Source organism: Heliangelus exortis, chromosome 1 (assembly GCF_036169615.1).
Source record: "Heliangelus exortis chromosome 1, bHelExo1.hap1, whole genome shotgun sequence".
Taxonomy (NCBI): domain Eukaryota; kingdom Metazoa; phylum Chordata; class Aves; order Apodiformes; family Trochilidae; genus Heliangelus; species Heliangelus exortis.
This window is the reverse complement of record NC_092422.1, coordinates 51297858-51312096: the sequence shown is the minus strand read 5'-3', so window position 1 is coordinate 51312096 and position 14239 is coordinate 51297858. Positions and strand designations below refer to the sequence as shown.

At 41.7% G+C, this 14239-nt stretch overlaps 1 protein-coding gene across 8 annotated transcripts in view; it reads right to left on the bottom strand.

The window, feature by feature from the left end:
- Positions 1–3916: 3916 nt before the first annotated feature.
- Positions 3917–14239, bottom strand: part of FARP1 (FERM, ARH/RhoGEF and pleckstrin domain protein 1) — a 215201-nt gene continuing 204878 nt past the window's right edge. For 2 of the 8 annotated variants that reach the window (XM_071742248.1, XM_071742266.1), the window contains exons 20-27: positions 11902–11970; positions 10601–10690; positions 9682–9764; positions 9209–9321; positions 8550–8713; positions 6099–6206; positions 4860–5011; positions 3917–4146 (exon numbers count right to left, since the gene is read on the bottom strand). In XM_071742248.1, coding sequence (XP_071598349.1) covers positions 4065–4146; positions 4860–5011; positions 6099–6206; positions 8550–8713; positions 9209–9321; positions 9682–9764; positions 10601–10690; positions 11902–11970 — 861 coding nt within the window. In that variant the 3' untranslated portion in view covers positions 3917–4064. Of the gene's footprint in view, positions 4147–4859; positions 5012–6098; positions 6207–7070; positions 7208–8549; positions 8714–9208; positions 9322–9681; positions 9765–10600; positions 10691–11901; positions 11971–14239 lie in introns of those variants that run through there. The other 6 variants (XM_071742275.1, XM_071742285.1, XM_071742258.1 and 3 more) reach the window with 6 other exon arrangements.

Here is a 14239-nt window from a genome sequence, read left to right as displayed (position 1 = left end):
GACCTGGCACAGGGTGACCTCCGTGTCTCCATGCCTTGCTTGACCAGATGGAGTGTTATGATGTGTATCAGGGTTAAGCATAAGTGGTTATGTATCACAGCTTTCTAGTAAACTGTGACTTTTACTCACTCACATGGCCTTCAACTAATTGTAAGATACGAAGAATCAAGAGAGTTGCTTTTAGTCTCTTGCTGTTATTTCAGTTTTGGGTTAACCTTAGCAATAAAGAGCTAGAAAAATGCTTAAAAATGGCAGCAGTTCAACTGGTTCCAGTTAAAATTAACACTGGTAAAGAAAGAAAAAAAGCTGCCTTCCAATACCTGAAGGGAACCCACAGGAAGGCTGGAGAGGGACCAGCAATAGTGCAAGGTTTCAAGTGAAGGAGAACAGGTTTAGACTGGATATTGGGGAAAAGTTCTTCTGTAGGAGGGTGATGAGACTCTGGAACAGACTGCGCAGGGAAACTGTGGCTGCCCCCTCCCTGGAGGTGTTCAAGGCCAGGTTGGATGGGGCTTTGAGCAACCTGGTCTAGTGGGAAGTGTCCCTGCCCGTACAGAGAGGTTGGAGCAGATGAGCTCTAAAGTTCCTTCCAACCCAGGCCATTCAATGATTCTAAAAAAAACAAAAACCTTATTTTAATTTTTTTTTTTCTGTGGGAAAAGAAATGCAAAAAGGTGAAAATGCTGAACAATGAACTGGGTGGATGATCTGAAGCTGCAGCCTAGCTGAGTCTCTGCTGTCATGATAACTAGAATTCCATCTTGATTTTTTTTTCCATGAGATGTTACAGAAAACTTGAAAATTAATTGAAAATATGAAAATGAAAGGTACCTAGAAAAGGTGATAACTGATTTCAGGAATGTAAAAAGAAAGGTCTTTTTTTGCGAGCCCAGCATAAACTACTGCAGAGGATTGTATCCCACAAGTTCTGGTGAATAAAACTCAGTTTTAGCAGAACTAAGGGCATGGGACCCAATATAATTTCCATTAAAAAAAAAAAACACACTAAAAAACAAAACCAAAAAACAAATCCACACACGAAAAAAGCAAAAACATCTTCACTGTTCTAGATAACAATTGTAAAGGACAGATGCAGGGACCTATCTTGTAAGGAAGTTATTCTGCCCCTGTACTCAGCCCTGGTGAGGCCACAGCTTGAGTCCTGTGTCCAGTTCTGGGCCCCTCAGTTCAGGAAGGATATCGAGGTCCTGGAGCAGGTTCAAAGGAGGGCAACCAGGCTGGTGAAGGGACTCGAACACAGATCCTATGAGGAGAGGCTGAGGGAGCTGGGGGTGTTCAGCCTGGAGAAGAGGAGGCTCAGGGGAGACCTCATCACTCTCTACAACTCCCTGAAAGGAGGGGGTAGCCAGGGGGGGGTTGGTCTCTTTTCCCAGGCAACTCTCAGCAAGACAAGAGGGCACGGTCTCAAGTTGTGCGGGGAGAGGTTTAGGTTGGACATTAGAAAGAATTTCTTTACTGAGAGGGTGATCAGACATCGGAATGGGCTGCCCAGGGAAGTGGTGGATTCTCCTTCCCTGGAGATATTTAAAAAGAGACTGGATGTGGCACTCAGTGCCATGGTCTGGTAACTGCAGCGGTAGTGGATCAAGGGTTGGACTTGATGATCTCTGAGGTCCCTTCCAACCCAGCCAGTTCTGTGATTCTATAAGGCTTTGCAGATACTGTTGTATAGCTCAGTAATAATTATTTGGGGGTTTAGGTCTGCAGCCCTTTGCTGTGCTTTATAGCAACATCACATGGTGTTGCTTCCTCAACTTGGTTTCTCCGGGCCTGTAGGCTGCTCTTGAGTTGTCATCAAGCTGTGCTGTGTTATTCCCCCTTTTCATCACTGTAAAGTTCCCTGTCATGTTCCTGGCCAGCCATGGAGCACTGCAGTTCCTGTACATTCTTGGGGCACTCAAGTTGTTGAATTCATTTGCTTTGCCTTTACAGAGGAGAAAGGTCAGTCATGGAAAAGCCAGTGGGACCTGCAGCTGGGAAGTTCTTTAACTTTTCTTACCCCTGCTCTAAGTTTGTCCTTCATCAGGTAATAGAATCATAGAATTGGCTGGGTTGGAAGGGACCTCAGAGATCATCAAGTCCAACCCTTGATCCACTACTGCTGCAGTTACCAGACCATGGCACTGAGTGCCACATCCAGTCTCTTTTTAAATATCTCCAGGGATGGAGAATCCACTACTAATAAATGGACAGAGACAGTGCTGTAAGGCAGATGCAATTATTATGTCCCAGAGTCAGGGGGAAGTAGCTAAAGAAAACGAGCAATCCTGAGGAGTTCCTGCTCAGGGGGTAGAAGGGTTCCAGGCAGAAATACTTTTTTCCCTTTGTCAGGGGGGCTTGGATTTGGCCATTGGGGCTGCAATGGGTCAGAGGGGGTTAGGAGCCCATCCTCTTCTTGGATAGATACAGGTACCTGTATCTTTATTTGGGATGGAGGGACTAGAAAGAAGGCTTTACTGTCTTGAAACAGGAATGTATATGATAGTATTGTGAGGTATTTTATTCCCTTTTGTTGGTGAGCAAAGCTGTTAAGCCATTTTATACATAGCACATAGGTAAGTAAGTCATTAACAAAGTGAATAGCTAGACAAAGGCAAAGTGGGGGTAGAACTGTCCCAGCTCCATTTCCCATCTCTATATTCAGGCCCCCTTCTGCCTAGCACTGTGCTCCCTTAAAATTTCCACATGTTGAACTTCTGTTAATGGAGACTTCACATCACTCTCATGACAAAGTGTTTCTTAAAACGTAAGGAAAAGCACCTGAGCACAGCAGAGTTGGTGCTGCCACCCTTCCATGTGGAACAGCAGCTTATCCAATGCAGGGTGTTGGCCATGGAACCTTCCAGCCAGGTACACAGGGGGGAGGTGGATGTTTCCACCACTGGTTTTATCTGTCCTCTCTGTGTACTGAGCACTGGGGGAGGGAGGGTGGGAAGAGAGAGAGAGAGAGAGAGAGACCAAAATTCTAACAACAAACTGAAAGTCAGGCTAGGATGTGTAGCAGGCAGGATAAATGCTTAGGGCCTCAGTAGTATCCCCAGCTTACAGCAATTTAGTTACCAAAGTACTCTACAAATTAATCACAAATAGCTGCGGTTCTGGTTAGCATACAGGGTTTTCTTTCAAGTTTGTAAAACAAACAGCAGAATGTCACCACAGCCTTTAATTTCTTCTTGTACACACCATTCACAGTACATTTAACAGCCCAAAATAATATTGCACTGGATTATTTTAAAAAATTTTCATCTTGCAAGTAGTACTCACTTTTCAAAGCCAACAGATGAATGATTTGGTCAACTTGCACCAAGGAAATGGTTAGATAAGGATCCTATACTTTATTTATACCACATGGATTTGTAGCCCCAAAGGGAAATGAGAATGAGCTGTAAACTGTTTCCTTGTTAAGGATGGAAAATTAGTAATTACTTGCTGATTAAATATAGAAAGACTGGGGGAAATAAAGTGTAATCTGAAAGTTACCGCATTCCTGTTAGACTGCTTGCTGTATATATAATTATATTCTATACTGTGAAAGTCCATCTACATTTAAAAATCCAGCAGTCTACAGATTAACATGGTAAAAAAAAATAATATATTTTTATGAAAAGAGAAGAAATAGTGTTTGCCTCAGAGAAGGTTTTCAGATTGTGAAGGTTTTTTTTTGTTTTTTTTTTTTTTCAGGTGCAATCTTTGAGGCAACAAAATGTCTTTTGGTATTTGGCACTCTAATAAGGACAATATTTTAATACTGGCACAAGCTAAAAACAGCACAGAATGACAAAATACAAGACATGGAACGAACCGCAGCCACTGGGATGATGGTAAGCTAGTCTGAACAGAGGGAGAACTCAAATAGTTTTGCTGAGGAAGTGTGAAAGTTTCTGCGAAACCACACTTATTTTTTCCTTTTTTTTTTTTTTTTTTTTTTTTGGTTTTTTGTTTTTTACCAAATTGTAAGTTACACTAAATTTGGAGAAGAGTTTCAAATGTCCTCTACAAAATCAGCAGCTGCTGGACAATCAACACGGCGGCTCCTGCATCCCTCAGTAGGCGTGAGGCTCTTTGTGGCTCAGAGCTCGGGTGCGTGAGGCAGAACTGGTGGCACTTCGGATCACTTCCATCCATCTGGGAGGAGGCAGGGGGAGCAGGGAGACAAGCAAAAGAGCAGTCAGTTCCTAAGGAAAGATTTTATGGAAGATACAGCCTGCACTATTAGCTGGACGCTGTTTTCTTTTCAGTGGCTATGGGAGCACCTTGCTTGTTCCTGTAGTCCCAAGTCTGTCCAAAGTCAGGAGGCTCTGGATGCAAATGCATACTTGAAAAGAGGTTTAAAGAGGAGAAGCCCAGGGATGAGGCACAAAATTCATCAATCTGTTCTGCAGACAACAAATATCTTTATTTTTTTTTGAGAGGGATGGGGGGATGGTCTAAATTATGAGCAGTTGAGACCAATCACTCTTAATTCTAGAGCAACAAAATGTAATTTATCTGCAGTTCCTGCTCTTTTTCCTACAACTGCATTTTGTCCTGTTCTACTCACTCAACCACTTCTTTCCCACAATTTCTCTTATTTTTAGTTTTAGACTGACATGACTAAAACAATAATACCTTTCTTCAGTAAAAGAGGACATTAAGGTTTTTGACATGTTAATGTTTCCTATAAAAAGCTAAATTCATTCCCAGTATCAATGATCTCAAGCCACAGTTTAGGAGGAGTAGGGCCTGTGTCCTGGCTCACCACCTATCTGACTTTTTACTAAACTTTGCATCTACAAATGTTGCCCAGGAAACAAATCCTGGAACTTTACAACGTGCCCTCTCACAGAAGTTGAACTTACCTTTCAAAGGTGTATTGACTTTCAGCCCTGAAGTAGTACACGTGGGATTTGAAATGTAGCTTGAACACATAATCTTTGTGAATGTTTTCAGATTCAGAAGGAATGGTAAGTGAATACCCCAATAAAGGAAGGCTGGCTAAAGGATGATTGTCCTGAAAAGAAAGGATGGAAAATGCTGTGAGGTCAAGTGCCCTTAAGCACAAAGAGCACATAAGTAAAATGGAAGATTTTACACATTCATTTAAAGGTCACCATCCTGTTTCCACATGTGTATGGAAAAAATACCCAGCTTTATACTATATATATATATATATATATATATATACACACAATATATAGTTGTCTGGTTTCAGCTGGCTTTATCTTCATGGAACCCCTCTCCTAAGGATCTGCTGCAGCATCATTCTACCAGTACTTCAGTTCTCTGAAATCCTGGACTTTCAAATTAACAACCATAACATTCCACCATTTGGCATCTGCAGAGCACCGTGCACTTCATCCTCAGCTTGCAAACACCCTCTCCTTGAGAAATGCAATGGCCACCCTGCAGCACTCATTGTCTAAGTTGTTTTACTTTTTACTTCCTTCATGTGTGGCATGTATGAACAAATAATTTCTTTACTCAGCTTATGTGTAAAATATCCTACAAGTCACTGTTGTTTTTTCTTCAGTGCAGAAACTTCAGCATAAAGGCTTTTTATGAATGCAACCATGACATAGCAATTGAAATGATTTTGTGCTTATTCCTTACTTGAACACAGAGACTGAAAGGTCCAACAGATTCTAGACAGGGAACCCCTACTTTTGCAGGGGGATGTTTGCTCAGATGTATTAAGCATGGGCTGCTCTTCCCTCAAGTGTCACTGAGAGTAAACAAAGCTTCTAAGTAAGTCAGTACTAAGTTTTATATTCTAATGAACTCAGAATTTGTGCAAGGGAAAACTTGATTTAACTCCAACCACAAGCTGGGAGCAGCAGCAGTACCTGTTGCACTTTCAGGGACAGTATGTGCTCTACTGGTCGAAGTTTCAGGAAACAAGCACATGTTCTGCAGCTGACCAGGGAGCATACTGAGAATGGGTTCTGTTCTGCTTTCCATCAGCAGCCAAGACCCTGTAGCCATGGCCACTGCACCTGCTTCTGACCAGGGTGCCTGATCTCCTCTGTTCTCTCTGCTACTGTCTTGAAAAATACAAAAGGTCTCCTCCAGCCACACCCACAGGCTGTGCAGTCTGTTACCTGGTGAGATTTATAGAAGAACATGCAGAAGTTGGTGAACACCACCCAAAGCTTCTGCCACCCGTTGCTGTTTTTGAATTTTCTTAGGAGATTTCCAGACAGCTGGTTCTGCAACAGATCAAAAGCAGTAAATAAAACAGTGAAAGGTATGTGCAGTTTAATTATCATAAGAAAAACTATCTGCTTTTAGCTGGTTGTACATGACCTTGTTTTATGTGAAAATGTTTTGGTTGCATGTGCATTTTTTTTTCTTCTGCATTTTTCTACTACTAAGTAGAACTTGATGTAACATATTTTTTTTCTTGTAGCTGGGTACTTCCAAAACCTTCAAACTCCTGAACTTAACTTTTTTTTACTTGAGGTGGCTTTCAGTAACATATTACCAAACATCAGTCAGTCTTGTTACCCTGGTCTGTCTTTGTTATTTCAAAATGATACTTAAAAAAAAGTAATGGGAAGAGAAAGTCTGACATGAACTTGTGATGTGAAGGAAAATTATGACATACTTTAGAATTGCAGATAGAGACTGAGCTCTCAGTACCCAAGGAGTTCACACGGTAACTTTTCAAAGATTTCAAAAGCAAGGACTCTCAACCTGATTCTTAGCTGCTCTTCACATAGTGAAGATGTAAAGTCCAGCAACACTGTGCCTTGAAGGGGAGTTCTCAGTAAATCCTTAATTACTTCCCACTCCTTGTTGGCAGCAAGGCCTCTCACCTGGATCAAAATAGCTGTTTACATCATTCTCTTTATACAATGCAGAAGCCAATAAATTAATCTGTAAAACTAAATACTCCCAAGTCTGGTGGTCTCGGTTTATCTGCTACAAACGAAATGTTCTTGAAAACGCTCTCTTTTCACCAGTTTGGGTACACATAAAGGCCTTTGCTTTAAATCTTTTGGTATCTCTGCTATCTGGACTGCTGCCTCCTGGCCCTAAGTGACAGGGGGTGCTCCTTCTTTTTCTGTTACCTCGTTACTCTGGAGGATATCATAAAAGGACAGGCTTTGCATTCGGTACCAGCAGACATATGAAATGGAAACAGGCCGCTGATCACTGATCAGTCCAGCAGGTAGGGAAGTACAGTCACTGACAGAGAGAGGATCTTCTACCACAAGAGAGACAGAAGGGAGGGAGAGACACAAAGAAAATAAACGATAATGCAGGAGTGAGAGGCACCAAGAGAATGACGTGAGCATGAGTGTAACCTGCCACGCATGGACCAGCAGTGGGGCTGCAGATGTTTTCACAGCACAAGGCAAGGCTCCAGCGTGCGCTTGGTCTTCGCTGCTTTGTTTGCATTCATTTGAGGCACAGAGAGGAATGAAAATAAGGAACAATGAGCACTGATCTCGGGACAAAAATTGTGTCTGAATGTTTTCATCGTTAGAATTAGTCACCGGTTAAAATTTGCTGTCTATTTCTAACAAGCCTTCTGCTCTTAGGGAAAAGTATGAGACCTTGTTCCGTGCCAAATTCTTCCTCCCTTGTAGAGTATAATGGTGTAAAGGACCAGAAAATCCACCTGCAGGGGAGCAAAAGGAGGCTCTACACTTGGTGCTTTCTAGTACAGAACCACTTTCTTCGCCACATTTCAGCAGCTCACCCTCTGTTTAAAAACTGAGGCAGTTACACAACTCCACATTCTGTGTCAGTGTCTTCTCTAGAGCAACAATGACCTGGTGTCTGAGGGCTGCCTCCTGAGCAGAAGCCAACTCACTTTTATGATCCCTTTTCACCATTTTCTTTAAGAATAACTTTCCATCTGATGAGGACTGTGATATTCAGAGCTCCCCAGAGCCTCTCTTGGGTAAAAAAACACCTAAGGAGGCTTACCACCTCATCCCAAGCCCTGCACTGAACTAGGAGTCTTTCATTTTAATCTTTGAAAAGTCAATGTCTGCATCTCATCTGTTGAGTACAGAATTAAGGAATGTGTATCCAATTGGCTCAGCTGTGATCGGGGGGGGGGAGGGAAAAGAGGATTTTTATTCTGAGGTGGAAAAGGCAAATAAAGAAAAAGCAGATGAGACTGAGCAATGAGACAAGGTTCCAGGAAAGATGGCTAGGTAAAGAAAGTACGTTAGTAATACACATAAAAACTCTGGCTGCAGCAGCTAAAGACAAGATCCTTTCAGCTCAAGCAATGGCTTAATGCCTTTGGAATTGAAAGCATTAAGATAGCTTGACCCGCTTGAAATTTTAAAAGGCATTTTTTTTTGGACAGTTACTTCTCTGAAAGCTACAGCTCTAGCTGATGTTACAGAGATAAGAGAGTGGACAGGTGGTTCTTGACCGATGGTTTCTGCCACCATTGAGGATATGGGAGCGAGCTTAACAGGTTTGCCAGGAACTTCCCCAAAAGGAGGCTTGTGAAGAAGGAGCAAAAAGGAAATTGTCATTCAAGAGCGAGTCTGGAGCTGCAGTTCAGATGGTTCTGAGGCAGATACCTCCACAGCAATACTAAAGTCGACCATTGACACACTGGTATTTCTGTGCCAGCAGACGTGCACCGTAGTGTTGCCACGGTGTGGTGACTGACGCTCCAGTGAGGTGCGGGATGCACTGAGGTCGTCCTCAGATTCCTGGTCTACAGTAGTTTCATCAGGAGACTCTATGAAATGCAGGGAAAAAGCATCTTTCTTGCTCTATGCAACAACATATATAAGTGGAAAAATTAAACAAATCAATTCCGTCTGTAATATCGTGAACTACTTTCAAACCACACGTTCAGAAATAGTTTTGAGCAGCTGTTAAGTAGATTTATTTATTTTTTTTAAGGTGTTTCTGCAAGTGTTAGAATCAAAGACTAACAACTGGGCTTTTTGTTGGTGCTTTCAATACCTCCCAAGGACAGGCACTGCCCAAATCTTGTTAAATAGTTCCTGGAATTATTATACTTAAGTCACTTCTCTATTCAGTGGAACTTTCTGCTAACATCAACAAGAACATTAAAGTGGCACATTTATAAATATAATATATATAATATAAATCAACTTCAAACGTATCAGTTTGACCTCTGCCCAGCACTTTTCACCACTTTGCTCAGAAGCAGTCACCAGTCATACTGATGGAAGTGAATAAAACCTGCTCTCTGGCATTTACTTACTATTGTCAGGTGGGCTGCTGGCCAGTAGCTCTGGGGCAGGGCCACTGCTTTTCTCTGCCAGGTCTATTGCCATCTGAATGTCCTCAGTCCATTTGTCCATTTCAGCTCGGCTACTAACAATGAAAATTCAAGGTTTATTCACTTTCATGCAAGCTGAAAGCAAACTCTAAGATTAAAGAGTCACAAACTGAGCTTACTTTTAATTTAAATAAATAAATTCAGACAAAAGATACGAGGATTTATTTCCTCATAACCTAGTTTAGGCTCTTGCACAACTTCCCGTAACTCTGTTTTGTCCAATTCACCTATTTTTTTATTTTTTTTTAAATTCCAAATGGCTTTCACAAAATAATATACCTTAGAAATTATTTTAGGAGCAAATGCAAACAAAATGATGCCTCTCTGCTTTTCTATCACTGTGAAAGCTGAAGAGAAACACAGTTTATGTGCATATGTTGTCTCCACTGGATTACCTTGCAGCCACAACAATGGACTGGTGTTGACCTCGCAGAGTTAGACAATAAGGAACCCCCCATTCCTCTTCACTTTCTTCCATCTGAGAGATAAAAGCCCACATGCAGTCAGATTGCAGGAACTACATATTTCTTAGGGTGAAAGAGTGAGCTGAACAAGCTCTTACCACTGGGGAGAAGACAACTAAGAGAAAGGTTCACAAACAACATTTTGAGCTAGGTATTGAGAAAAAAACAGTGGCTTGCAAGCTGAAAAAACAGTAAATTCTGAACAAAACTCTTAAATCAAAAGCACATCTTTATCTACTTTTATGGGGGAAAAAAAAAAAAGAAAGAAAAAGGGAAAATAGTGGTATTTTTATCAGAAGAGTGATTCATCATACAAAGGATATGTGGATATGCTAAAGGCTGTGAGTGCTGTGGACACTGCAGCACAACAGAGCTTTGTTGCCAAATGGACATCAATAACTGAGAAGATTCCTAGGAACACCAGATAAAACTTGAAGCCTCAAAGCTGTCCAGTTGCAGTGGTTGTGATTATCTAACTTGGTTTTCAGAAAACCAGGATGAAATAGACACAAACCCCTGAGAGATTCTAATCAAAATAATGAGAGGGGAATGGAAATGTTTTGAGACCAGCAAAAATATTGTCAAGATGATTTAAGACAAGGTAACCAAATGCTATGGGCTCAGACTGACTTTGGATAGAAGAACTGCAAGAAGTGTTCCAAATGACAAATTGCTGCCACTCTCACTACTCCAGCTTTGAGAAACAGAGCTGAAAACATCAGGAACAGTTTTTTTTTCAATAGAAATTAGATTGCCACTACTGTTTACTTGCCTTGCTTGTGTCTGTAAGCAAATGGTGATGAATTACTTGTAAGAATCATGTTCAAATTTATGGTTACACAATACTTACTGTCATGCCATACAGTGGAAGATGCCCATGGACTTTAAATTGGTTTGATGCTGTGAGGCCTCTACTTGTGTACAATAAGATATCGTTAAACTAAAAAGCAAAAATAAGCATTTATTAGAATTATGTCAGCATGTATTCATGTAGAAAAAAAAAATCAGAATGGCAAATATGAGAGAGTTAATCAGTACTGGATGTCTGGCAGTTCTACTGCATGAATCCAAACTTCTGGCTTCCACAATACTCCAGTACCTTGTATTAGGACCTGTTATTTTCCCTGCTTTCCTTCCCAGCTACTCTCAGGCATATTCACACAATTTTCCACTGTCTATCTTCTAATGTCTTCTAATATTCCCTTTGTCATCTCGAGGTCAGAATTAAGAAGCCAGGACAGCAGGGGAATCAAGCAGTACAATTCACACCCTGCCACCCTTTGAAACTTTGGAAGATAAGGATGTTTCACCAATGTTTTCTTCTGATGAGTGAGGAGAAACACATGAGCATGCCTGAGAAAGGTGTGTCCTCTTGTGAACTAAAATCTGTCACTAAGACCTGTTACCCCCCATATTCAGAAGGGAGCTGGCAGACCTGGTTTAAGGTGGCTTTAGTTTGGCTGAGGCAAAGAGACCCAAAAATCTCAATTTGTGGGGAGTCCTGCAGGTAGCAGCTGCCAGAAGCTGGTCAAACAAAAAGGGCTGTGTTTTGTGGAAAGCCATCACACAAATGGTGTATTTTCCCTGTGCCACCTGGGTCAAAGGATGTTTGTCCTCAAACTGGAGGGCTCCACCAGGAAAATCACACTCTGTGGTGTGAAACAGAGCTCTCCCAAGGACATCTACAACCTAAAAGGAACAACCGACGAAGTAACATCCATCGGCCACTAGAGGGGGATTTAATTTTGCTAATGATTACACACGTGTATTCAGAGTCCCAGAATACCTATTTGGGATTTTACCTCTTTTCTGGACATATTCACCATGTTCTTCGTGCCCCTTTACATTTTACAATGAATCTCCTTTTATTTAATACAGTGTTGATAGGAGTTATTATTTTGTCATTATATTCATAGTTTTTCATAAAAATAATTAAGTTTTATCTTTGTAAGGAACAGTTAAAAAGGGACTGTTTTGTTTGGACAGAAAGATAAGTTCTTAACAACCAGCTAAGTGATAAATTATGTTAACGTAATTAAGACTGTTCAAAAATAGTGACTGTAATTCAAAATTCATGGTTGATAGTTTGCCTAGTAGTTGCTTATAGTTAACATTTCATCATATAAAAGAAAAAACTGCCTTTTTGCTTACCAGGAAGAACATCCTTTGCTGTAAACCTTTTCCAGACAACTTACTGAGACTGCCCAGCCTAATAAACTCCTGTGGGAAACAAATGCAAAATAAGTATATATCTTCTGCAAAAATTATGGATTTTTTATTATGCAAACATAAATATGACCTACTTGGTCGCAGGACTGATGTGACTATCAGTGACCAAGACTTTTTAATTTCCTTTATTAAATATGTATCTCTCCTTTACTGTACTATTTTCTTTACTGTGAGGGTGATGGAGCACTGGCACAGGCTGCCCAGGGAGGTTGTGGAGTCTCCTTCTCTGAAGACTTATTTAAAAACCTGCCTGGATGTGTTCTTCCCCTGGGTGATCATTCTTGGGCAGAGGGGTTGGACTCAAAGATCTCTAGAGGGATCTAGAGATCCTGTCCCACCCCTAAACATTCTATGATTCTGTGATTCTATTAAAAATCTTATTTATAGGTTAATTTATTTTCATTCATAACAGTCTTTAGGATAAACTCTTTCATAGTCTTTCATTCATTTTTAAAAAATTCAACTAAGTAAAATTTTCTGTATCTAACATTGATTCCTTCAGACAGCTGCTTCTTTCCTCACTCTTGAATGACTATTTTTCATGTTACAAATGATGTAAAAACTAAGGATATATTGGTTTATATATTATTGGTCAACCACTGGTAAGCTTCTATTGTGCATGTGGCACACACAACCCTTCAGAGAGATGTAAAATGAGCTACACAAATCAACACCACCATCAGCAGCAGAAAAAAGAAGGACATTTGTCTGGCAGAAAGAGTTGATCCCAGTACCATCCAAGTTGTGTAATACAGTACATTAACTCAGCTAAAGCAGTTTAAGAATGTTTAGGGATGGAATTACAGGAAAAGTAACACATCTGAAACTCTCAAAATGCTGGATTTTCTGGGTTTACTGTGAACTATCCTGTAACTCACCTTTCTTTCTTCTCTGACACCCATGAAAACACCGATTTTCAGTCACTCCCTCCAGCCTCTGCCAGGAGGTTTCTATTTATTTATTTATTAGGCTTTTGAAGTTCATTCTGCTCATAACTGTGCCTGTCAGAGGCAGGTAAAGCATCATAATCACCTGCAGCTTAGCTATAAACTGGCTGCCAAAGATTAATCTGTTCAGGGGGAGAGTGCAGTCACCTTAGGGCTGCTGGGCTGTGTCCCCTTCCCCCACCTGCACTGCCCCCACAGGCACCAACCAAGGGACAGGAGAAGTGGCTGGAGGTGGTTATCCCTATTTTGTGGTAATCTCATGCTACCAGAGAGGACACTAGAAGCTGTTGTTGGCCCCCAAAGTATATTAATCACCATTATACAATTAATCACCTGCTCATTAGCAGGCTAGGCACCACCACAGCAAGCTCTGTAAGGATGCAGAAGTGTCACTGCAATCTCCAGGCTCAGCTGATGACAGGATGTTTTCATGCCCAATATAGGAACCAGCTCAGTGGCAGCAGAGATTCCCAGTCTGGGACAATGTGAAGAGAAGGGTTACCTACAGCCTCTTTTAGGACAGCTGCTTTTCTAGGACATCTCATTTGAGATGTGGAGCTCAGCCACCTTTGTGCTACTGCCTTCAGCCACTGAGACAGAGGAGAGGCAAAAGCAGCAACATCCAGGGGATGTGCTCTTGCCCTGGCAGGCAAACACCCTCTGCCTTTATCCTGAACCTCCTAGGAGAGGAAGACTGTGCTGTCTTTAGGATAGGGTAGCAGAAACAACCAGTGACAGAATTTAATTTCATGTGATGGAGAGATGTGTGGGCTGTGAGAGGTCCTGAGGAGCTTGCCAAGGAAGTGAATGGTCTGTGGGTCACTGGAAGGAGGCATGAGCCCCAAGAGCTGCTGGGAGACTGGAGAGAGGTGAAGTGAGGAATTGGAGAGCAGCCATAAACTGAGAAACACCCATGCTCAGTGCTGCCTTCCCAAGGACACATCAACTTCAAACTCCTTTTTCTAAACGTTTGAATCCATAAATGACAGAGACCCCAGAGAGCTCAGCAAGCTGCCTCTCCCATCACCCTGCTGAGGCAGAAGACATGGACAAGGCCTGGCAAGCAGACCCCAAGATGTGGCTCTGGCTGAGGAGAACTCTGGGGCCACGCTGAGGACTGGGTCAGGGCTGGCCCCGGGCTGCAGGGTGAGGTCAAATGCTGCTGTATTTGCAGTTCAATGCAGAACTCATCTTTTTTTTTAATTTTTTTTTTTTTTAAGCTGTCTTCCAGAAACAGGGAAAGAACAGCCTAGCAATTTGTTTTCACTGACATTTCATCTGCCACATATACTGCTTCTGTGTATTGCCCCCCA